Below are 22,552 nucleotides of genomic sequence, written 5' to 3'. Positions count from 1 at the left end.
AAGGGCTAGGCAGCGACCCGGACAGCTGTTAAAGGGGCAATGTCCCCAGAACTGCGGGGCCCACCGGGCGGAGACGGGGTAACCGAGCTGCGGACACGGGAGGGCGAGCAGGACGCAGGCACTCGGGAGGGTGACCAGCGCCCAGAAAGCCGGGAAGAGTTGAGGCCGACCCCGGTAGGAGACCCAGGCCCCGGACCCGCGCACGTCGCCGCCGTCGGAGGCGCGCTTAGGGGGCGGACCCGCGCGCAGGGCCCCGCCCAGGAGGTGGCTCGGCGCAGGCCCCGCCCCAGGCGCGCGGTGCCGGCCGGCTCCGCCCTCGGCTCCCGACGCTGCCTCGCTCCTCCTCAGGGCCCGGCGTAGAGTTCTAGAACTGGCCGCGCAGCTGCCTCAGGTACCGTGGCCAAATGTAGTCGGCGGCGGCACGGCCACCCGGGCGCTGGGTCCTTGCCTGGCTCTCACGTTCGACAGACCCCGCAGGCCCGGGTCGTCCCCTCAGACTTGGGTGCCTTCTCAGGCCCAGGCCACCCCTGCCTACCCAGCCTGGCCCCCCATGGTCCTCAGGCAGTCCTTCAGGCGCGGGCGCACCACCTGGGGGCCACATCGACTCCTCAGGCCCCCAATTGTGCCTTCGGGCTTAGCTGTTCCCCACGCCCCAGTCTACCTACCAAGGGTCCCCTGAGCCCGCTAAGGCCTGGCCTTCCCTCCAGGCAGGGACCCACCCCCCCAAGACCCCCAGGCTCTGGCCAACTCCTCAGACCAGCCGGACCCCTCAGGTCCTCAGCTGCCTCGTCAGGCTCAGGTTGCCCTCACAGCCTTGGCTGCCCCCGGGCCAACTGTCCAGTCCTCTGTCTAGCTTCCTTAGGCCCATTCTCCTCATAGATCTGGGTCACCCACCTAGACCCAATGACCTGAGGTCTGAATGCGCCTCAGCTTCCACCTGCCCTCTAGTCCAGCTTCCCCTGCTCTGGCCCAAGACATCCAATGTAGACCCCATCTGCCCTTTCAGCCAGATTTTAACTACGGCATTTGCCACCTCAGCTCTAAATACTTCTCTCTCCATTCTTCACTTCGCCTAACTCCTTTCTCAGCCCATCCTTAGTTGCCTTTGGATAAATACTTATTCACCTGCAACAGTTTCCAATTTTCTGACATTTATGCTGCCTACAGTCACTCTTCTAACTCATCTAACATTCTTACCTGCCTTTTCTGCCAACCCCCCACTGGCTGTCAGGTCACCTTTGGCTGTCCCGAATTCTGGCTCTGTATAACTGACCTCTCTGCTCACCTTCTTCACCTGTAGACATTCCCCACTGCCTCCTCCTTCCTTGTCACCAACTGACCACTCTGTCCACACTTACCTTTTTTTTTTTTTTTTTTTTGCGGTACGCGGGCCTCTCACTGTCGTGGCCTCTCCCGTTGCGGAGCACAGGCTCCGGACGCGCAGGCCCAGCGGCCATGGCCCACGGGCCCAGCCGCTCCGCGGTACGTGAGACCTTCCCGGACCGGGGCACGAACCCGCGTCCCCTGCATCGGCAGGCGGACTCTCAACCACTGCGCCACCAGGGAAGCCCCACACTTACCTTTTATTAACCCCTCATACCTGGTTTATTTACCAACCCTGAATTCTCTGACCCCAGCCACCAGTTCTGTACCAACTATCCCCAAATGCCTCTGCCCTATCTAGTCCACCCGTCACCCTTTTTCGTTTCATTATCCCATGTTGCCAGTTAATTCACTCCACTGCCATTTGTAAATTTCACTTACTCTGTATGTTTGGCTTCACAACATTTATTTTTCTCTTTTCTCTTTTACCACATCCACATTTCCTGTGTCTGCCATCTTGAAATTGTATGTTCAGCTAATAGAAATGTTCGGTACTTGAAATACCTTTTCAGCTCTCTTTCTTCTTTTCTGGCCCCATACATCTTCTTTCCAATCTCTAGACCTGCTACAGGTTCATTCCTACAGCCATTACATGAGTGAATGATTCATTTTCCATTATCCCCCCAGCACCAATGAGGAGACTCAGTCCAGCCACCCAGCCCAGTCCAGTCATGCAAGCGCAGGAGGATGGAGAAAACCTTATCCCGTTTGTCAAGTGAGTCCTCTCCACACAGTGGGGAGGAGGGAAGATTGCATGCCTGGGTTCTTCCCTAAGAGGAGTAGGAAATAAGGAACAAGAAGCTCAGTGCCTGGTCTCAGGGGATTGGTGATTTATTAATTTATTCGGCAAATTGCTTTTGAACACTACAATGTTCTGGGCACTGTATATTAGTCATTGAGAATTCAGCAATTAGAACATAGGGGTCCTGCTCATAGAGCTTACCTTCTAGGGGGAGGAGATAGAAAGTGCATACAAATAAATATAATTTCAAATAGTAATAAGTACACGAAGAAAATAAAATAGACGTACAACATAATGTAAAACAGACTGTCTTGGAGACACAAGTTTATATAGGGTGATTGTGGAAGAGGAGGAGGAAGTGAGTTTGAATTGAGATCTGAAAAATGAGAAGGAGCCAGTCTGATAAGAACCAGGAAGCAAAAGTAGGAATAGTAGGTTTAAAAAAAAAAGCCCAAGAAAGAAATTAGCTTGCTGTCTTCTAGGACCAGGAAACAGGTTAGCGTAACTGAAACTTAGTGATTAAGGGAAAAGTGGAGTAAAGTCAGACAGGCAGAGGCCAGATCATATAGGATCTATAGGATCTTATAGGCCATTGAAAAGAGTTTGAATTTTATTCTAAGGACAGTAGAAAGGTTCTAAGTAAGGAAATGACATAAGCAGACCTTTTATTTTCTTCAACTTTTTTATTATGGAAAATTTCAAACAACTGCAGAAGTAGAGAAAATAGTAATCATGAACCTGTAGTATGCTTTTTAGTCAGGTGCAGTAAGTATCATTACATAGATAATCTTTTTATTGATACACCCATTCAGCCTCCTGCTACTCAGACTATATTGAAGCAAATCTTAAACCATATATCATTTCACATAAGCATTTTTAAAAGATTATTCTTGGGACTTTCCTGGTGCTGCAGTGGGTAAGACTCCGTGCTCCCAATGCAGGGGGCCCGGTTTCGATCCCTGGTGGGGGAACTAGATGCTGCATGCATGCCGCAACTAAAGATCCCACATGCTGCAACTAAGATCTTGTGCAGCCAATATAAATAAATTTAAAAGAAAAGATTATTCTGTGCAGAATAGATTATTGAGGGATTCAGATGGAAGCAGGGAATGGAGGAGGAGGCTATCTCTGTAGTCCAGAGAGGGGAAGATAAGCTGGAATATGATGGTGGGAATGGAAATAGTGAGGAGTAGTCAAATTTAAGTGTATTTTATGGGGGAATTCCTGGGCAGTCCAGTGGTTAGGACTCCGTGCTTTCACTGCCAAGGGCCTGGGTTTGATCCCTGGTTGGGGAACTGAGATCCCACAAGCCGTGTGGAGCAGCCAAAAGAAAAAAGGATTTTTTTCTTTTTTTTTAGTGTATTTTAGATGTAGAACTCACAGAACTTGCTGATAGATTGGATATCGGAGGTGAGGGAAGTAAGGCATACCAGATTTTTGGCTCTAGCAACTGGGCATTTGGGGTGCTTTTCAGCGAGATGGGGAAGGCTAGGGAGGAGATGTTGAGTGGACAGTTGAACCTGCAAGTCTGGAGTCTAGGGGAGGAGCCAGAGCAAGAAATGCAGATTTGGGAGTCGTCAGCACATTGGTGGTTTAAAATCATGGCCTGAAACAACAAGGTCCTACTGTGTAGCACAGAGAACTATATTCAATATCCTGTGATAAACCATAATGGAAAAGAATATTTAAAAAAGAGAATGTGTATAACTGAGTCACTTTGCTGTGCAGCAGAGATTGGCACAGCATTGTAAATCAATTATACTTCAATTAAAAAAGATGATAATAGGGCTTCCCTGGTGGCGCAGTGGTTGAGAGTCCGCCTGCCGATGCAGGGGATGCGGGTTCATGCCCCTGTCCGGGAAGATCCCACATGCCGCGGCGTGGCTGGGCCCGTGAGCCATGGCCGCTGAGCCTGCGCGTCCGGAGCCTGTGCTCCGCAACGGGAGAGGCCACAACAGAGAGAGGCCCGCGTACCGAAAAAAAAAAAGATAATAAATAAAGTCATGGCCTGGGTGAGATCACCTAAGGAGGAATGGAGATAAAGAAGATAAAGTGCCGAGGACGAAGCCCTAGGACACTCTTCTAGAGAGCAGGAGAGCAGACATCAGTCAGTCTGGGGGCTTTAGGAGTGATGAGAACTGTTCTCAAACAGCTTTGCACACCCCTCCCTACCTAAAGGATATTAGTATTTCTGAGATGGGGAGATAAAGCACGGGTGAACAGAGGCCCTGCTCTCCTGGATACTTGCATTGACTAAAAGGAACCTGTCGCATCACTTATGTAGTCGGGGCCTTCGTCTTTGACAGCCCTGCTTGCTCAATATGATGTTCCCTGGTTGTGAGGTGTACTTATTTGAGATTCAGTGAGATCTGAAGCTCAAACAGTTGCTAATCTCCATGCTCACTCCAGCTCCAATCTCCTTTCAAATCAAAGGCCTCACCACCTTCCTCAGCTAAAATGGATAAGGGAGGACAAGGCCTGAGGGAGCCTGGGCAGCTGTATGGTCCCGTAGTAAGATAAGACTCCTAAATTCCTGGAGTGAGTAGATGCTGTAAGGGAAGAGCCAGACCTGAGCCTACCTTGTCCTCACCTCAGGTGTTCCAGGGTGGTCAGCCGATCTCCACCACCCAGCTTGCCTTCCCAGAGCCTCAGACTGACGCCCCAGCGCTATGGAGACACCTTCTGGGAGAACCTTAGTCAAAGGCCCAGGTGGGTAGAAATGGAGAAAATGGGGATTAACTGGAGGTAGGGAGGGGAAGCTCTACAATTTTAAACTACCATAAAGCCTTATGGTAGCAATAAGCTTTAATCTGGGGATAATTGCCCCACCAGCTGATGGACATTTTAGCTCCTAATGCCAAATAGGTGGTTGGGAGAGGTTGTTAGAGAAACAGTATGGATGGGGGTGTTCTCTCTGTACTTAGCCCCCTTTTTGTGCTTCACAGCCCCACCTGGATGGAGGAACAGTACATCCCACCCCTGCTGGTATGACAAACTTTCTGCCCTTTGACACCTCTCGGTTAAAGTTGCACCCACTGCTATCCTAGCCCCAGGTCTCCTTATTACCCCTTCCCTCTGGTGTCCCCCAGCCAGTGCACTGACCAGGCCCTCCTTCCTATGAATCAGTCATCAGGTTTTCCAGATCACAGCTATGTTTTTGTGATCTGGGCTTCCCAAGACCCCTGACTCCCTATTTCAGTCCCAGCTCCGCTGAAAGACTCAGTTCTGCCTTCTAGCTCCTTTTCTCCATTCTCTGGCACAGAGAGCCACTGGTTGCTCCCAGCCTGGCCTGTACCCCGCTAAGGGGCTCCCACCCCCTGAGGTGCTCTGCAGAAGAAAGAGAAGGAGGACATATTTGGCGGGAATGCAGCAAGGATCTGGGGGCATCCCAGCCCGGGTAAGGGCTGTCACTTATCACCTGGAGGATCTAAGGAGGCGACACAGAATCATCAATGAGTAAGGAGAGACATTTGGGCTCTGGGAGCCAAACAGGGTATGGGGACAGGACGGTTTGAACTAAAGAAGAGGTGGAGAGCTTTGAAGGAATTGGAGGTTGTTTGGGAATTTTGTGGAGGTTGTTTGTGCCACGGTCTTGGTGAGATCGAAGCAAAATTTCTATAATATGGGAAGGAGGAGGGAACTAAGGGATGGGGGATGAGCCACATGAGCTGAAAGGAGTGGAAACCAGGCCACTGAAGACAGGAAAGCACTCCATACAACTGGACGATAGTGCAGAGCTAGAGGTCACCTCTTGAGCTCCTGAACTGAAAATACTTCAGTCTGAGGGGAGCAGAAAGTTGGGAGTGGAGAGTTGGAAGTCAGATGACAACACTCCTGGGTCCCAGCAGGAAGTATTTCAGGGCAGGAAGGTGAAGAATGGAGAGACAGGAAGCCTGGCCTCCAGGCACCTCTTTCCTAAGTCTGAAGTCTCCACAGACTGAAGAAGGCCCAGTGGGGCAGCTCTAGGGCTCCGTCTGAGCCCCTGGTGCTTGACGACGACGGCTGTGGACTCCCCAACTCCACCGAACACCCTGGTCTGGAAGAGGAGAGGGCAAACTCTCCACGGGAAGAGGAGCACTTCCTCGCTCCTGGCAGGGCCCAGGTATGGTTGAACAGGAACTTGGTGGGGCGGTGGAGGGTGATGCAGATGCCTGGTCTTGCATGGAGAGACAGCGGGAGCCAAGAGGCACGTTGGATAGCTGGATTTGAGAGGAACAAAAATAAAGTAGACGAGAGCCAGAGACTTGGGAGTGCCTGGGTTTGGGGACTAGGAAATCTGGAGAGAGACCTATTTTCTGATTCTTCCTTTTTTTCCCTTCAATTTCTCATCCTTACAGCTGCTTTGGTCTCCCTGGAGTCCCCTGGGCCAGGAGGGGTCTTGTCTCTCCGGACGGCCGAGCTCTCTGGGCTCCTTCAGCACGGCCACAGCCAGTAGGGACCCCCTTTACAATCCCTGGGGGGTGGAGTGGCAGTCTGAGGAGTAAGGAGAAACCGCCCACACCCAAGATGCTAGCGTGCTCCAGGACCCACGACTAGTTCTGGGCGCTGGAATCTCCAGCATTTCTGACATCAAGGCATTCCCCCTTTCCCTGACCTTTCTCACTTTCCTCTCCCATCCTCTGAACTAGGCACGAACGGGGCTCCCTTGGCCTCCCATCTCTACCCGCCCGTCTCACAGGAGCTCCCCAAGGCCTGTCGTCCCGCAGGCCGGCTCCCTGCCACTGTGTTCTCTTTTTGTTCTGTTATTAAAAAGCAAGCATGTTGAGCCTGGAGTTGTCTTTCTCTCCGCGAAGTAGTGATGGAGAGGCTCGTGGGGCGGGAGGGCTCCTTTCACCTTCGTGAGGACCCCGCTAAAATGAAGTCGGGCTGTGTCCCCCAAATTCAAGGAGCTGTGCCCGAAAAAAGTCCTGCCGGCTCCAGAGTCCCCCGCCCAGCGCTGTCGGCCGCCCGCGCCCCACTCCCCCGGCCGAGGTCACGTCGATCGGCCCAGCTTCCGCCTCCGGGACCCCGCATCCTGCCCCTCAGCGCTGCTGCCCCTTCCGGGACTTCCCGGCAGTCCGTCCCTCCGCCTGGCTCGGGGCCCTGGAAGACGAGTCCCTCCAGCCAGCGCCCCACCCAGAGCCCCACGTGTGCTGACCCCAGGTTCTCGTCCCGACCCCCATCCCCTTAATTGGGAGGCCCCGCCCCGTGCGCAGTGACGTCGGACGCCGCTGTCAGCCGGCGCTGGGGGGGGTCGGTGTGGGGTAGAATGGCCGCTGCCGCCGTCACCCGCGGGACCCCGGGAGGTAAGAGCCGGGGCCTCTCGCCCGCCTCTCCGCCCCGCGCCAGGGGGCGCAGCTCCACCGGCCCGGACGTTGCGCGCCGCGCCGGGGACCACCGGCTCTCTCCCGGTTCGCCCCCACTCCCCGCTTCCGTCCTCCTTCCCCGCGCCAGGGGGCGCAGCTCGGCGCAGCTCGGCGCAGGGCCCCACGGCGGACCTGCCGGGCAGGAGCGTCCCGGGGACCCCCGCACCCCGGCACCCGCACTGTCCCTTGCCCGCCGCGCGTCCGCGGACTTTGCTCCGCATCTCCTGCAGGACATCCCTCCGTGCGGGAGGGAGGCGGGACCCTCCCACCTCGAAGCGTCTCCGGGGACCACCGCCCCGCCGTGGGGGGGCCGCCCCCGGGCCCGCTTCGCACCCTGACCGGCTCCCCATCCAGGACTGCGCACCTGCGCCCTAGGGCGGAGTCCTTACCACAGCCCAGGCTCCAGTGCTCACAGCCGAGCTCGGACGGGCCTCTTCCTCCTCCCCATCCCCGGACACCTGGTGGAGCTCGCGCTGAGAGCATCCTCCAGCCTCCATCTGTTCCCCCGGAGGGTGGGGGCTCAGGCTGGAGCCAGAGTGGTAGATGGGCTAGAGTAGGCCTGGAGGCCGAGGGAGGCAGAGGCTTTGGGGAGAGAGGTGCGGCGGGGTGCACAGGGCGGTCAGCCTCAGAATGGAGGATGGGTTGTCCTGAGGGTGGGTAGCTGGGTCCTGGTGTCTAGCCCACATTCTACCAGGCCCTGACCAATCTGGAGGGAAGGGTGTAGGTTAAGATCAGTTGTCAGATCTGCCCTTCACCTTCGAAAAAATCAAATAGAGAAGTAACTCAGGGTGTGTCTTCTAAGGCCTAGCTCTCCACCCGGACTTAGATCTCCTGCCCTCCCCCCAGCATCCAGGCTCTCATTTGCCAAAGCATCCTCCAAGAACCGGATGCTCTGAGTCCCAACCCCAGGACCTGACCTCACCGTAGCCCCAGACCCGCAAGAGCCCAACGCCAGCCCCGCCGGCCTTCTCCCCTCCCCCACCCTGCCGGTCTCTTCCTGATTACTCTGTTCTGTTGTGTCTCCCGCTCGTGTTGGTTCCTGGCACCATGTCTGGGTTTGCCCTCTCCTCCATTCCCTGGCTGTACTCTGACATCATAGTCCAGCCCCTTCCTCTCGCTTCCTCATCTTTCTTAGATATCACGACCCAGTTCTGTACCTGGTCTCCTACCTCATCCTCCTCATCCTGGATAGTGTGGAGGCTTCTGCCATGACCTTGTTCTCTCCCTTCCCAGCACAGACTCCCCCTCCCCCCGGCCCCTCAGGCCGGGGGTGACCTTGCCCCCTGGAGCCCTCACCATGAATACCAAGGACACCACCGAGGTTGCTGGTGAGTTCACAATCCAGGTTCCCAGTTTGGGCACAGCCTTTTTTTCTCCCCAAGTGGTGGTGACCTAATTCTTGGATCCCTGCTCTCCTTGTCATCATTTCATCCCACCCTCCCACCCCGCCCCGCCCCATGCTCTGGATTTGGCCCTTTTCCCCTGGATTATCACAGGGATATCAGGAGCAGCGCCCTAAGTCCTCCCTTCTCATCCTCTCTAGAGAACAGCCACCACCTGAAGATCTTTCTACCCAAGAAGCTGCTGGAGTGTCTTCCTCGCTGTGCGCTGCTGCCTCCAGAGCGGCTCCGGTGGAATACAAATGAGGTTTTCTAGGGAGCCTGGGGGATTAGGGCGTAGCAAGGCCTGGTGGGCTGGAGGAGTGTGAATGGGGGTCTTGCTGTGCCTGTCGACATTCTCTAGGCTCTTTGAGGATCATAGGAGAGGTATAAAGCCCTGCATCTTGTAGTAGCTCGCTTCTCCTTGGCATATCCACCTGTGTAAAGATACTATCTACCACTTACAAAGTATTTCCTACAAACCAAGCACTGTGCTCAGTACTTGTCCTGCATTATCTCATTCAGTCCTCCAAGGACGCTGTAGAGCAGACGCTGTTGTTATCCCCGAGGTATAGATGGGAAAGACCAAGAGGCCAGCCTGAGACTTTGGAAAGGGGACACCCACCTGAGTGCCTCTTCTCCTGCAGGAGATTGCATCCTACTTGATCACCTTCGAGAAGCATGATGAGTGGCTATCCTGTGCACCCAAGACAAGGTGAGAACTTTTGTGAAGGTGGGGAGTGGCAGGGATCCTGGGTTCTGTACACAGAACTCGAGGCCAATCCTTCCCTTCTCAGGCCTCAGAATGGCTCTATTATCCTCTACAACCGCAAGAAGGTGAAATACCGGAAGGATGGTTACCTCTGGAAGAAGCGGAAGGACGGGAAGACCACCCGAGAGGACCACATGAAGCTGAAGGTCCAGGGCATGGAGGTAAGCGAGGCCTCCAGCTCACCTGCCCTGGTCCTCCTTCTCCCCGCTAGCTGGGTTCCAGCCCTGCCAGGGCTTGGTGACATTCTCTGTCTACCACCCTCCCAGTCACTCTTCCCTTCTCACTCACTTTGGATCCGCTAGGTGGTTGCTTAGCCTACTCTCTGCTTCCCATTTCCCTCCGTGACCCAATTCTCCAGGACTTAGGCCACACCTCCCTCTGGAGGACACAGATGCCCAATCCCCTTACTTCTCTTGCATTTCCCGCAGGGGTCCGAGTACTGACCCTCTAAGCACAGGTTTCACTTCCCTCAAATCATTGCTCCTCATCTTGGATGCGTTGTTGCCATGCCCTCTGATTTTTGGATGGTCCCATATGGCAAATCTGGTCCTTGTTGTAAGGCCCTGGCCCCACTGTTCCCTCCTCTCCGTCCTGGGGTGACTTGGGGTACTGGGATTTGAAAGGTGTGGGGAATAGGTGGGGGTGGGTGAGGGTGAAAGAGGAACTGGTGGAAAGATTGGGATTCCTGCAAAGGGACTGAACAGAGGAAGAGTTGGGGAGCAGACTAGCCCTCCCCCCACCCCAGCCTGTCTCCTGGCAGTGTCTCTATGGCTGCTACGTTCACTCTTCCATCGTCCCCACATTCCATCGGCGCTGCTACTGGCTGCTCCAGGTGAGGATGGAAGAGCTCAGGGAGACAGAGTCTGCCTGGCTCTTTGAGGGAGGTGGGGGCCTGCAAGAATGCAGTGGAAGGATGACTAGGTTCTGAGTGGGAAAAGGAGACTGGGAAGAAGAGAAAGGGGTTTGGGGATGGAGAGAGCCAGAACTTGGGGGGTGAGGTTGGGGGTGCCTGTGAAGAAAGTGAGGACTAGGAGGCTGAACCCCTGGGCGGCAGGACCCCCCCCCATAGCACTCTGCATGTACCCTTGTGCTCTCAGAACCCTGACATCGTCCTTGTGCACTACCTGAACGTCCCAGCCCTGGAGGATTGTGGAAAGGGCTGCAGCCCCATCTTTTGTTCCATCAGCAGCGACCGTCGAGAGTGGCTCAAGTGGTCCCGGGAGGAGCTGTTGGGACAGCTGAAGCCCATGTGTAAGGCAGCAGGGCTAGGACAGCTCTCAATGGGGAAAGTGGACATAGGGAGCTCCCAAAGGGGCCAGGGTTCTATACTCAGGAGTCTGTGGGGTGACCATTTCCCCCCAAGCCAGGAGGGGTCTTTCCTGGGTGGGTGGGTGGGTACCAGGGTCCCTGGTGTGATCTAAGGTGTTGGAATATGGAGGGCAGCTGTGAGCTATGGGAGCTGTCTTGAGGCTGCTGGCCTCTGTTCACCTGGCCAGAAGTCTTAGAGCATCTCAGGTGCTTGGAAGAGCCATCAGGATTCCCTGGTGACTATTTTATGGGGGTCCCATAGCACTTCCTGCCAACTCTCCTCTAGTTCATGGCATCAAGTGGAGCTGTGGGAACGGGACAGAGGAGTTCTCTGTAGAGCAGCTGGTGCAGCAGATCCTGGACACCCACCCGACCAAGCCTGCACCCCGAACTCACGCCTGTCTCTGCAGTGGAGGCCTTGGTTAGTGACCCCTGACCTTGGAACCCTCCTCCCTCCTAGTGTGCTGCCCTTACTCACACCACGGGGATAGCTGGGATTTGCATGCTTATTTGCATGTCTTTTGCATGTTCCAGAAAGATGGGCCAGATGAGCAGAGGCCTTCCCATCTGCACACTGCCCAGTTCTTTTTGCTTGATTCCTGGCAGCCCAGGCTCTCTATTTGCTTTCTTCATAAAGCTGCTCCTGGCCACCCCAGCACTACCACTTACACACAGGCTCAGCTTTATTCTTAGTTGGTACCCACTTGGTTCTGTTCTTTTGTCCTTTTTCTATGCCTTTACCTATTTCTCTCAGCTATTCCGCCAAGCCCTCTATCCTCTCCTGCAGTGCTCCTCCAGGGGGAGGGAGGGGGAGGAGAAATATTTCTGCCGCCTCCCAGTGGCCATAATCAGTATGACACCTCTGGTATTTAGTGACATCTCAGGAAATGCATGAAAGCTTTCCAGTAAGGGAAGGCTGGAGAAAGATGTGTCGTATCCCTTCTCTCCCCACCACCCCTTCCACTGCAGGTTCTGGGAGCCTTACCCACAAATGCAGCAGCACGAAACACCGCATCATCTCTCCCAAAGTGGAGCCCCGAGCTTTAACCCTGACCTCTGTCCCCCATCCCCATCCCCCTGAACCCCCTCCACTGATAGCCCCACTTCCCTCAGAGCTCCCCAAGGCACATACCTCCCCATCTTCTTCTTCCTCTTCCTCCTCTTCTTCCGGCTTTGCGGAACCCCTAGAGATCAGACCTAGCCCTCCCACCTCCCGAGGGGGTTCTTCGACAGGAGGCACCGCTATCCTCCTCCTGACGGGACTGGAGCAGCGAACTGGGGGCTTGACGCCCACCAGGCACTTGGCTTCCCAGGCCGATCCTAGGCCTTCCATGAGCTTGGCTGTAGTCGTAGGCTCTGAGCCCTCTGCCCCGCCAGCTCCTCCCAGCCCTGCCTTTGACCCGGATCGTTTTCTCAACAGCCCACAGAGGGGCCAGACGTATGGAGGAGGGCAGGGGGTAAGCCCAGACTTTCCTGAGACAGAGGCTGCCCATACCCCTTGTCCTGCCCTAGAGCCCGCTGCTGCCCTGGAGCCCCAGGCAGCTGCTCGGGGTCCCGCTCCACAGCCCAGAGCAGGCGGGAGAAGAGGAAACTGCTTCTTCATTCAAGATGATGACAGTGGGGAGGAGCGCAAGGCCCAGGGGGCTGCCCCACCTGTACCTTCACCCCCTTCTTCACCCACACCCTCACCTGCCCCCTTGGAGCCATCAGGCAGAGTAGGAAGAGGAGAGGCCTTGTTTGGAGGAGCTGGTGGGGCCAGTGAACTGGAGCCCTTCAGTCTTTCATCATTCCCTGAGCTCATGGGAGAACTCATCAGTGACGAAGCTCCGAGTGGCCCTGCCCCAGCCCCCCAGCTCTCTCCTGCTCTTAGCACCATCACAGACTTCTCCCCAGAGTGGTCCTACCCTGAGGTGAGTCTCAGGCTTCTGTCCTCCCTCCTGCATCCCTCTTACCCTGTGGTCTGTGACCTAGTTTCCCTCAGTTCCCACGGCTGCTTAGTTCTCTTCCCAACCTCATAGAGTGTAGCTCGCTTCCTGTTTTCATAGGCCCTCTGACTAACCCTTTCTCCCTCCCTCCTCCTTCTACCTGTGAATTGTGATTGTGTGAGTCCCTCAAGTGCCCCAGGGGACTTCATTCCTTGGTGACTGTTTCATGGAGTGGGGTGGGGCCGGGGAGGGACTGGGACAGCTCAGCCTGGGGAAGAGAAAATACAACTGGGATGTGATTGCAGACTTTGGGAAGCTGAAAGACTGTGTTCAGCAGTGGAGAAGTTCTGCTTTTTGCTGCTCCAGGGAGGGAAAGCAGGAACTACAGTGGGGGTCCAGAGGGGGCCTGAGAAAAGGACTTCCTTCCAGTGACAGCTATCTGCAAATGGGTTGGTAGCCTTGGGAGAGGCAATGAGTTCCCCATTTCTGGCAGATTCAGGTAGAGGACAGGAGTGTGGGGAGAAGGGACAGTGGGTTGAGTTCACTCTACTGGGTCCTGTCCAATCCCTGCACCCCAGACCCAGGGGTGTACAGAGGACAGTAGATCCTCTCTCTCAGGGTCTGAATGAATGAATGAGTGACTGAGTGAAGGGATAATCAACAGAGAGAGCTCCAGTCACACTGCTCTCTGACTTCCGTCTGCAGGGTGGGGTCAAGGTGCTCATCACAGGACCTTGGACAGAGGCCGCCGAGCATTACTCCTGCGTCTTCGATCACATCGCAGTGCCAGCCTCACTTGTCCAGCCTGGTGTCTTACGCTGCTACTGTCCCGGTATGGGGACTGGGAATGGTAGGGGAAGGGACTAAGATAGGACAGTTAGGACTTCCAGGAAGACCTGGGAACAAATGTGTTGGGTTGTTCCTGAGAGTGGAAAGACCTCATCCAGTCCTGGGGCTGAGCCCTGTGGTCCACCAGCAGGCAGATGACTCTGAGCTTAGGTGTCAGAAGGTCTAGTTCTGGTCTAAGAAATCTACTTCTTAGCTGACTGGTGACCTTGGGTAAGTCTGTTCCTTTTTTAGGTCCTTGGCCTCCCCTCCTATAAGGTCAGGCATTTGACCCAAGGAGTCTCTAATGTCTGTCCAGGCCCTCTGGCTCCAATCCAGGGAGTTCTTAGGAGAATGAGAAAGGAGAGATGTTGGTCTCCTCCAACCAGTCTTGGGACTGAAGGACATTGGCTTCTAGACCTGTGCTGTCCAATATGGTGGCCATTAGCCACATGTGCCTATTGAAATGAATTAAAATTAAATAAAATTTAAAATTCACTTCTTTTTTTTTTTAAATTAATTTTTTTTTTCCTTTGGCTGTGTTGGGTTTTCGTTACTGTGCGCGGGCTTTCTCTAGTTGCGGTGAGAGGGGGCTACTCTTCGTTGTGGTGCGCGGGCTTCTCATTGTCATGGCTTTCTCTCGTTGTGGAGCACGGACTCTAGGTGCGCAGGCTTCAGTAGTTGTGGCACGTGGGCTCAGTAGTTGTGGCTTGCGGGCTGTAGAGCTCAGGCTCGGTAGTTGTGGCGCACGGGCTTAGTTGCTCCGTGGCATGTGGGATGCCCTTCCCAGGCCAGGGCTCGAACCTTTCCCTTGCATTGGTAGGTAGATTTTTAACCACTGTGCCACCAGGGAAGCCCTAAAATTCACTTCTTCCATCACACTAACCATATTTTAGGTGCTCAGTGGCCACATGTGCTGGTGTGGACAGTGCAGATGCAGAATGTTTCTATCACTGAGGAAAAGTTCTTTTGGACAGCCCCGGTCTAGATGTCATTGCCAAGGCTCATCTCTGCCCTTTTGCCACCAACTTTGCCCCTTACCCGGCACTCAGCAATGTTGCTGTGGGACCCTAAGGACCACTAGAGTGACAGGTTGACAGCTTTGCTGTCTATGAGTGTGTCCTCCCCCAGTCTCAACAGCCCTGTTTAATGGTGGATTGCAGGAGAGGGGCTGAGACCAGAGAAGCTAGGAATTGGGAGTCTCAGCTTCTGGTCTTGGGGCCAGGGCCTGGTGGTTTCATTCTCAAGGCTATAGACATTGAGACCCTGGGAAAGAGCTCTTATTAGGCCCTGTTGGTGAGCAGCTAATTCCTTTCCCGCATCTTAGTAACAGGGTTATGACCTATGGACCTTGATCTTGGGGAATCAAGAGATTTCACCATCATCAAATTGTTTATAAGTATAGGTGTTTCTTGATCCTCTGCTTCTATACCTTGGTGCTGCACAACAACATCCTTAAGTACAGAGTCTAGAATCCAAGGGGTCTCTGGCCTATAGTAGGTATTAAGTTCTCAAATGAAGGGAATCCCTCCCCAGTTAGTGCCAAGGCCACTGAAGCCAGGAGCCTCTGGGGCCCACAGCAGGGGGAGTAGGGGAGGTAGATGTGAAATGATCACCTGTGACCCTGACACAGGGGGTCAGAGAAAGAGCCCAGGAAAGAGAGCCCCCTCGCTGATCCTTGCCCTCCCCAGCCCATGAGGTTGGGCTGGTGTCTTTGCAGGTGGCAGGGCGGGAGGGACCCCTTTCTGCTTCTGTGCTCTTTGAGTATCGAGCCCGCCGATTCCTGTCACTGCCTAGTACTCAGCTTGACTGGTTGTCACTGGACGGTGAGTACCCAGCCCTCTGACCCCACACCTTTGAGCATGTCATGCTCCTAGACCCCTCAGGACTCAGGCAGCCACTGCCTTGCCCCTGCTTTACTGCTCTTCCCAGCTCCTGCTTCATTGGTCATTTCTGAATGAGGCAGCAAGCTTCCTTCATCTCCTCTTCCCTATAAATCTTGGAGCCAGCTTTGTCCCAGTGCTTGTCCTGTCCTCTGCATCTCAGAGGATGGGAGGGGCAGCGACAGGGTGTAGAGCAACATACATGGGACACACATGAGTGCATATATGTACCTAAACACGTATTTACACTTTCTTACCATTTTTCCTCTAATTATAAAGATAGGCATTTATTATAGGAAATTTTGAAATTACAGAAAAGCACAAAGTAGAAAATGAAAATTGACTATAACATTGCTCAGTAACATACAGCACCTTTAATATATTTTTTTATACAGAAGTGCACATACATACACATGTATGTGTGTACGTGTGTGCATTTGTTTAAATTCAGAACTGTGTTTGTCCCTTTTACTGGTTATCCCTCCTGTGGCTTTCAGAATTGTTTCTCTCCACATCTGCTTCTTTCTCAAGGTTTGCTTTTCTCCGTCTCCTCCTGTCCCTATCTAATCTGTGCTTTACCATCTCTCCTGTGGGTCTCCTGCCTCCCTCTTCTTTCCATTTCTCCTAGGACCCTTGTCTTCACTTCCCCTCTTCCTTATCGCCTGTTTGGTACGTCCCCCAGATCTCCTTTGTGCTTTCTCTCCTTTCCTTGTTTATCTTTTCCACACTCTCCTGTCACACCTGAGTCTCTGCTCATGCCTCTCCACCTCCTCCCCACTGTCCCCTCTACCTTCATGCCCTTCTGTCCTGGCATCTCAGAACATCCCCAGCCTGCACCGGTTTCTCTGTTTCCCCATGGCTCTGACCCCCTCCTGCCTCCCCTCCTTGTCCTTGTGTGATCTCAGGAGGGAACAGATATAGCTTGGGACGTGTGCATGTGCGTTTGTGCATGGGGTGGGGGAGGAGGAGGAGGAATGGATGTGACCATCCATCTCTGTCGCCTCCCCTCCCCGCCATCCTCTTTGTGGACAGCTGCGGGGGGCCAGGAGGAGGGGGCAGTGCTTTTCAAATCACAGTCTCTGAGCTCTTTGGGGCAGTGGTTAACACAGAGGAGGGACCCTGGAGGCCTTGAGCCCCAGCCGACTACAGAGGTAGTGTCTGGAGCAAGAAGGGACAGAACTGTCACCTGGGAGAAGGCTGGGAACGTACGTGTGTGTGTGTGTGTGTGTGTGTGTGTGTGTGTGTGTGTGTGTGTCAGTGTGTGAGAGAGATCTGGTGCAGCTAGGGCTGGATTCCCTATGGGGAGTCCTACTGTCTGTGTGTCTTGAAGGACACAGTCTTGGTTCTGGATTCAGGTCCTAGGTCGATGGATAGTATGAAGACCCCTAGTTTGAGGACTGGTCATGGGGGGCTGTATTCAGAAGGTGGGTGGGTAAAGGGCCGTTGTTTGGAGAGGAGGAAAGGATATGATTGTGTCTTCACCACCCAGACTCTGGAACAGGGTCCAGTTTTGGTGTCCAGGGCATCCCCTAGACTCTGCCCACTGAGCCCCCATGTCCACTCCCTCTCAGACAACCAGTTCCGGATGTCCATCCTGGAGCGACTGGAGCAGATGGAGAAGCGGATGGCAGAGATTGCAGCAGCTGGCCAGGCCCCCTACCGGGGTCCTGATGCCCCTCCGATTCAGGTACCTCCACGAGGAGGGCACTCGACGGTAGGGAGCAGGGAGAGGGTCTTCCTTAGAAATAGGCTCTAGTGTGTGACTCCCCTAGCTCTCCGGCCCCAGCCAGCCCTCCTCCCTGTCCCTGACGCCATCCTGCTCCCACCCCCGCCCCGCGGCAAGAGTGGCTATTCTGGGCACCCTCTTGGCATGACAGGCTTCAGACTATTTCTGGCCTGAAGGAGGGTGGAGGTGAGGGAGAGGGTGGAGGAGGGGATCCAGGGAGTTGGGGCTCAGTGCTCTGGGGGTCCCAGGTCTTGGAGGGAAGAAGGCTGGGAGAGGACTCTGAGTTCTGAGTGGGGGAAGTCATCTGTGGATATGGCACTGATCTGAGCCAGAGTGAAGGCACAACATGGGCAAGTGGGTGTGAGGTCTGGCCTGGAGGAAGCTGCCTGTGGGCGGGGGGGACACCCAGGAACTTGAACTGGGAGGACTGATGGGCCATCAGAGATCCGAGTGGTGGGAACCTAGACTGGGACGTGTGGGGAGAGGGCAGAACTGGAAGCTGAGAGGACAGGCGTGGGGTGGCTAAGGCCATCCCAGGCTGGGGATGCTCACGTCTCTACCTAAGGGTGTGTGCACCACAGGATGAAGGCCAGGGACCTGGGTTCGAGGCACGGGTGGTAGTCCTGGTAGAGAGCATGATCCCACGCTCCCCCTGGAGGGGTCCTGAACGTCTAGCCCATGGAAGCCCCTTCCGGGGCATGAGCCTTCTGCACCTGGCCGCTGCCCAGGGCTACGCCCGCCTCATCGAGACCCTGAGCCAGTGGCGGTGAGCCGGGGCCAGCGGGTGCAGGGCGGGGGTGCCCAGGGACGGAGGAGGAACTGGAGCCCTGCCGTGGGAGCTGGGGTCACTGTGGAAAGGAAGAGGGGCTGGAAGAGGGTTTGCACTTGGCGGAGTTTTAATGTCCCCTGACTTGCAACGCTGACCTCTTGACCTCCTTACATTCATTAATCTCTTTGACTGCTTATCCCACTGACCTTAGTGCTTCCCAGTCCCTTCGATTCTGAAGTTCCTACCGGGCGCCCTTTCTCCCTGACTGGACCCTGTTGTCCCTTTCCCAAACCCTCCAGGAGTGTGGAGACCGGAAGCTTGGACTTAGAGCAAGAGGTTGACCCACTCAACGTGGACCATTTCTCTTGCACTCCTCTGGTGAGGATGCTGGGTTCCTGAGTGCACGTGGGCAATGGGAAATGGGAACGGTTCTTCAAAGGGAAGATCCTCTGAGGGATACAGGGGAGGAGTGAGGACGGGCCCCAGGCCTCACCTCCACCTCCACCCTCTTCTTCTCAGATGTGGGCTTGTGCCCTGGGCCACCTGGAGGCTGCCGTGCTCCTTTTCCGTTGGAACAGACAGGCACTGAGCATTCCCGACTCTCTGGGCCGCCTGCCCCTGTCCGTGGCTCATTCCCGGGGTCACGTGCGCCTCGCCCGCTGCCTTGAGGAACTGCAGAGACAGGAAGCTTCAGCTGAGCCCCCGTTTGCCCTGTCGCCGCCCTCCTCCAGCCCAGACACTGGTGAGGGTTTAAGAGGGGACTGCGGGTGGGAGGACATGCCAGGGGAAAGCCAGAGGGTGGGAGACAGAGTGCGAGAGGAGGCAGCGGGGATGGGGAGGTAAGAGCAGCAAGGGGGCAGGTGGCGCCTTCTGCCCTCACCCCCTTCCCTCACCTCGCAGGTCTGAGCAGCGTCTCCTCGCCTTCGGAGCTATCGGATGGCACTTTCTCCGTCACATCAGCCTATTCTAGTGCCCCGGATGGGAGTCCTCCCCCTGCTCCTCTGCCAACCTCTGAGATTACTATGGAGATGGTCCCAGGCCAGCTCTCCTCTGGTGCCCCAGAGGCCCCCCTACTCCTCATGGACTATGAAGCCACCAACCCCAAAGGGCCCCCACCCTCACCGCCTCCTCTCCCACCGGCCCCAGATGGTAGGGCTGCTCCAGCGGAAACTGACAGCCCACCAGCTGTGGACGTGATCCCGGTACCGCTTATGCCGATGGAGTTATGAGGGCTCGAAGTAGAGTGGGGCGCGGGGTGGGGTGATGCCGACCATTCCATAAAACAGAATCAGTCTGGCTGCAGTTTGGGAAGAAGGGGCCATTTACTCTCATTTAGGGACAGGCAAGTTTATCCTCTGCTTAGCTCCTGTCAGAGCTTGTGACTCAGAAGTCATGAGGCATCGGGGGTTAAAAATTCTGGGGAATATCTTCAGTTAGAGCCGGGTTGTAGGGGTTACTTGTTGATCCACGAAGGGACAAGGTTCTTGGGGAACGAGAGCAATGGCAGGAAGTTGGGAGGAGTGAGGAGCAGAGAGGTTGGCAAGATGGAAGCATCTGGCAATGACCTGGGGCAAGGGGCGGGGTGGTGGGAGGCTTGCACAGGGTAAGAGCTAAGAGAGTCTTGTGGAATGAATGAACACATGAGAGAGTGGATCTTCAAGTGCAGCAGCGTACTCCTCCGCTAGGACTGGGGACATATCTGCTTTAGAGAGGCTAAGGGATTAACTGGGTAGCACTGGAGTACAAAAAATGTAGACAGCTCCACAAGGTAGGCTGCTTTACGTGTGGCCAGCAGGAAGTGCTGCAGGCTTCAGGCCTGGAGCAAAGGCAAGGCTGGAGCCATTCAATAAGGTGTCGTGTGATTGGCAGGCTCTGAGCTGATTCTTGGAGAGTGGGATGGGGTGGCGGGCATGGCCAGGTCTGTGGGAGCTGGCATGGGGCAGGCCGGGTGGGACAGTGGGCAGTCAGCCTGGAAGGGTAAGCCCTTCATTTGCCCAGCTCCTGAATCCCCATGTGGTATATGTCCTTCCTAGCCCATGTTTCCCATGCCTCAACACAGAGGGCTGTACTCCTGAGTGGGACCTCAAGAAGTGTAAATGAATCTGGAACACTGGCGGAGAAAGACAGGGTTAGCAGGGACAGCCGTCCCTGAGGCCTCATCGTCTGGTGCTGAGAGGAGGAACAAGATAGGAAGTGGACTGACGCTACGGCCTTGGCCGGAACAGGCCGGAACAGCTGGTAGTCAGGGCTCCTCAAGGCTCACCCAGCTTCTCCTCCATCCAGGTGGACATGATCTCACTGGCCAAGCAGATCATCGAAGCCACACCAGAGCGGATTAAACGGGAGGACTTTGTCGGGCTGCCTGAGGCCGGAGCCCCAATGCGGGAGCGGACAGGGGCCGTGGGGCTCAGCGAGACCATGTCCTGGTTGGCCAGCTACCTGGAGAATGTGGACCATTTCCCCAGCTCAGCCCCTCCCAGGTGACCAGCTCAGGACAAAGCCTCCAGATCCTTCTTCAGAGGAACATGGGAGGGAGGGAGGAAACTTCCTCATGGCCAGAGCTCCATCCTGGCTCAGGCCCCAGGGCCTTTGAAAAGGGGATTGGCACTGGCTGCTGAGTTCTGAAGTCACTCTGCAGGCTCTGTTGCTGGGGCTGTGCCTTCACAGCAGTCTCCACGTGGGAGAAGAGAGACTGCAGATGCCCCATGGCCTCCCTTCTCCCTGTCCCTGCAGCGAACTGCCCTTTGAGCGGGGTCGCCTGGCTATCCCTCCGGCACCTTCCTGGGCAGAGTTTCTCTCTGCGTCCGCCAGTGGCAAGATGGAGAGTGATTTTGCCCTGCTGACCCTATCGGATCACGAGCAGCGGGAACTGTACGAGGCAGCCCGAGTCATCCAGACAGCCTTCCGAAAGTACAAGGTCAGGGGGCTGGGTGTTTCAGGGGATGAATTACACAATCTTGAGTGGGGAGATTACAGGTTCCCAGGACTTTGGGAGGGACGACAGTCATCCAGGCCTGGGATGGGGTGAAGGGTCGGGGACCCCAGGCAAGTCGGAAGGTTAGGTCACACGTCTGTTAGGTGGGCAGCTAAGTGCTGAGACCTCCTTCTCTCCCCTTAGGGCCGGCGGCTGAAGGAGCAGCAGGAGGTAGCAGCAGCTGTGATCCAGCGCTGTTACCGGAAGTACAAGCAGGTGAGACCGTCCTCTCTTGAAAGCATACCTACCAACCCACACCCACACACACCCATTCCAGCCCAGAGCACCCAGAATGCTGCCGGAGCCCTAACTCCCCTTCTCTCTCCACAAGCTGACCTGGATTGCACTTAAGGTATTAGGCGTGAGACCTGGGTGTGAGGTTGTCTGTGATGATTCAGCCTTTCCATGAGTGTGTGGATTAGAGAAATAGACTTGCATCAACTGAACTTGGGGGTGACCCTCAGGGGTTTGGGTCTCTGTCCATTTCAGCCCCTGCCCTTCCTCCCCACTCCTGCAGTTTGCACTCTATAAGAAGATGACCCAGGCGGCCATCCTGATCCAGAGCAAGTTCCGAAGCTACTATGAACAGAAGCGGTTTCAGCAGAGCCGCAGGGCGGCGGTGCTCATCCAGCAGCACTACCGTTCCTACCGCCGCCGGCCCGGGCCTCCCCACCGGCCCACGGGCACCCTGCCTGCCCGCAACAAGTATGGCGTTAGCCCTCTGGCCCTTCGGCCCTCTCTGCCCACCCACTGTGTCCATGCCCACTGTCCGTGGACTCCCGACTCATCAGCCTGCCCCCCTGCCTTTCCTTGCCAGGGTCCCTAAGGGGCGGAGGGCAGAGGATGCCTGAGTGTCCTGTGAGGTCTCATCTTTTCTTTCTTCCACCAGAGGCTCCTTTCTCACCAAGAAGCAGGACCAGGCAGCCCGGAAGATCATGAGATTCCTGCGGCGCTGCCGGCACAGGTGCTGTCCTTTCCCTCACTGGATTTGGGCCTGCCACCTCCCCCACCCGACCTCCCCGATCTGCGGGTCTCCTCTGACTCCTTCCTTGTTTCTCCGCAGGATGAGGGAATTGAAGCAGAACCAGGAGCTGGAAGGGCTTCCCCAGCCCGGACTGGCCACCTGACCTCTCCACTGCCTTTCTCATCACCCTGGGGGCCGCTTCTTGCAGTCTTAACAGGGACAGGGCTCTCTGGGGGAGGGGGAGCCCCCTGTCGGCAGCTTTCCCGTCACTTCTCTTGGAGCCCGTCCTCGGTCTCCACCCCCTCCCCCTCCGAAGTGCTGAACTCCCTTTCCCACCCCCGGCTCCTTCTCCTCTTCCCTCCGGGTCGTGCCCCCCCTCTTTTAGTCCCTGGCTCCAGAAGACCCACGCCCCACATACCTGCATCTTCAGCTGTGACCTCCGGAGCCCTGCCTGCCCCTTCTCCACAGCTCCCTCCCTGCCTGTACCCACCTCGGCCCCTTCCTGACTTGCCTTATTTATTTGTTCGATGCGTCTCTGAATGTATCCGCCTCGGTCC

The 22,552-nt window shown here is 55.6% G+C and overlaps 2 protein-coding genes across 5 annotated transcripts; both read left to right on the top strand.

Annotated features, from left to right (window-relative positions):
• The first annotated feature begins 77 nt into the window (after positions 1 to 77).
• INCA1 (inhibitor of CDK, cyclin A1 interacting protein 1) lies at positions 78 to 6,873 on the top strand. The gene is made up of 7 exons (XM_079906012.1): positions 78 to 391; positions 2,011 to 2,098; positions 4,721 to 4,834; positions 5,071 to 5,110; positions 5,388 to 5,581; positions 6,062 to 6,227; positions 6,463 to 6,873. Exons 2-7 carry the CDS (start codon positions 2,016 to 2,018, stop codon positions 6,607 to 6,609), a joined length of 744 nt encoding a protein of 247 aa, XP_079762138.1. The 5' UTR covers positions 78 to 391; positions 2,011 to 2,015; the 3' UTR covers positions 6,610 to 6,873.
• A 400-nt stretch (positions 6,874 to 7,273) lies between these two features.
• On the top strand, positions 7,274 to 22,302 carry CAMTA2 (calmodulin binding transcription activator 2). Of its 4 annotated transcripts, none has more exons than XM_079905762.1 (22): positions 7,274 to 7,410; positions 8,704 to 8,798; positions 9,014 to 9,117; positions 9,497 to 9,564; positions 9,647 to 9,782; positions 10,382 to 10,453; positions 10,719 to 10,872; positions 11,216 to 11,350; positions 11,899 to 12,839; positions 13,560 to 13,686; positions 15,371 to 15,505; positions 17,134 to 17,249; positions 17,870 to 18,054; positions 18,357 to 18,435; positions 18,577 to 18,799; positions 18,958 to 19,259; positions 20,341 to 20,537; positions 20,791 to 20,974; positions 21,176 to 21,247; positions 21,549 to 21,736; positions 21,921 to 21,995; positions 22,095 to 22,302. In XM_079905762.1, the coding sequence occupies exons 2-22, from the start codon at positions 8,768 to 8,770 to the stop codon at positions 22,156 to 22,158; spliced, it is 3,588 nt and encodes a 1,195-aa protein (XP_079761888.1). In that variant the 5' UTR covers positions 7,274 to 7,410; positions 8,704 to 8,767; the 3' UTR covers positions 22,159 to 22,302. The 4 variants fall into 4 exon arrangements, with proteins under 4 accessions (XP_079761888.1, XP_079761887.1, XP_079761889.1 ...); XM_079905761.1 differs by having other exon boundaries at positions 10,367 to 10,453; XM_079905763.1 differs by lacking the exon at positions 10,382 to 10,453.
• Positions 22,303 to 22,552: the final 250 nt, after the last annotated feature.

Source organism: Stenella coeruleoalba (assembly GCF_951394435.1).
Source record: "Stenella coeruleoalba genome assembly, chromosome: 19".
NCBI classification, from domain to species: Eukaryota; Metazoa; Chordata; class Mammalia; order Artiodactyla; family Delphinidae; genus Stenella; species Stenella coeruleoalba.
This window is presented reverse-complemented; position numbering and strand designations above follow the sequence as displayed.

What these genes read in the sequence shown, in the direction of transcription:
- INCA1 (XM_079906012.1), top strand. Translation starts at nt 2,016, where the DNA reads ATGAGGAGACTCAGTCCAGCCACCCAGCCCAGTCCAGTCATGCAAGCG. An exon ending in AACCTTAGTCAAAGGCCCAG is followed by an intron (nt 4,835 to 5,070) that starts GTGGGTAGAAAT and finishes TGTGCTTCACAG; the next exon opens with CCCCACCTGGATGGAGGAAC. An exon ending in AGTACATCCCACCCCTGCTG is followed by an intron (nt 5,111 to 5,387) that starts GTATGACAAACT and finishes TCTCTGGCACAG; the next exon opens with AGAGCCACTGGTTGCTCCCA.
- CAMTA2 (XM_079905761.1), top strand. Translation starts at nt 8,768, where the DNA reads ATGAATACCAAGGACACCACCGAGGTTGCTG. An exon ending in CTTACGCTGCTACTGTCCCG is followed by an intron (nt 13,687 to 15,370) that starts GTATGGGGACTG and finishes TGCCCTCCCCAG; the next exon opens with CCCATGAGGTTGGGCTGGTG. An exon ending in CCCAGCTCAGCCCCTCCCAG is followed by an intron (nt 20,538 to 20,790) that starts GTGACCAGCTCA and finishes CTGTCCCTGCAG; the next exon opens with CGAACTGCCCTTTGAGCGGG.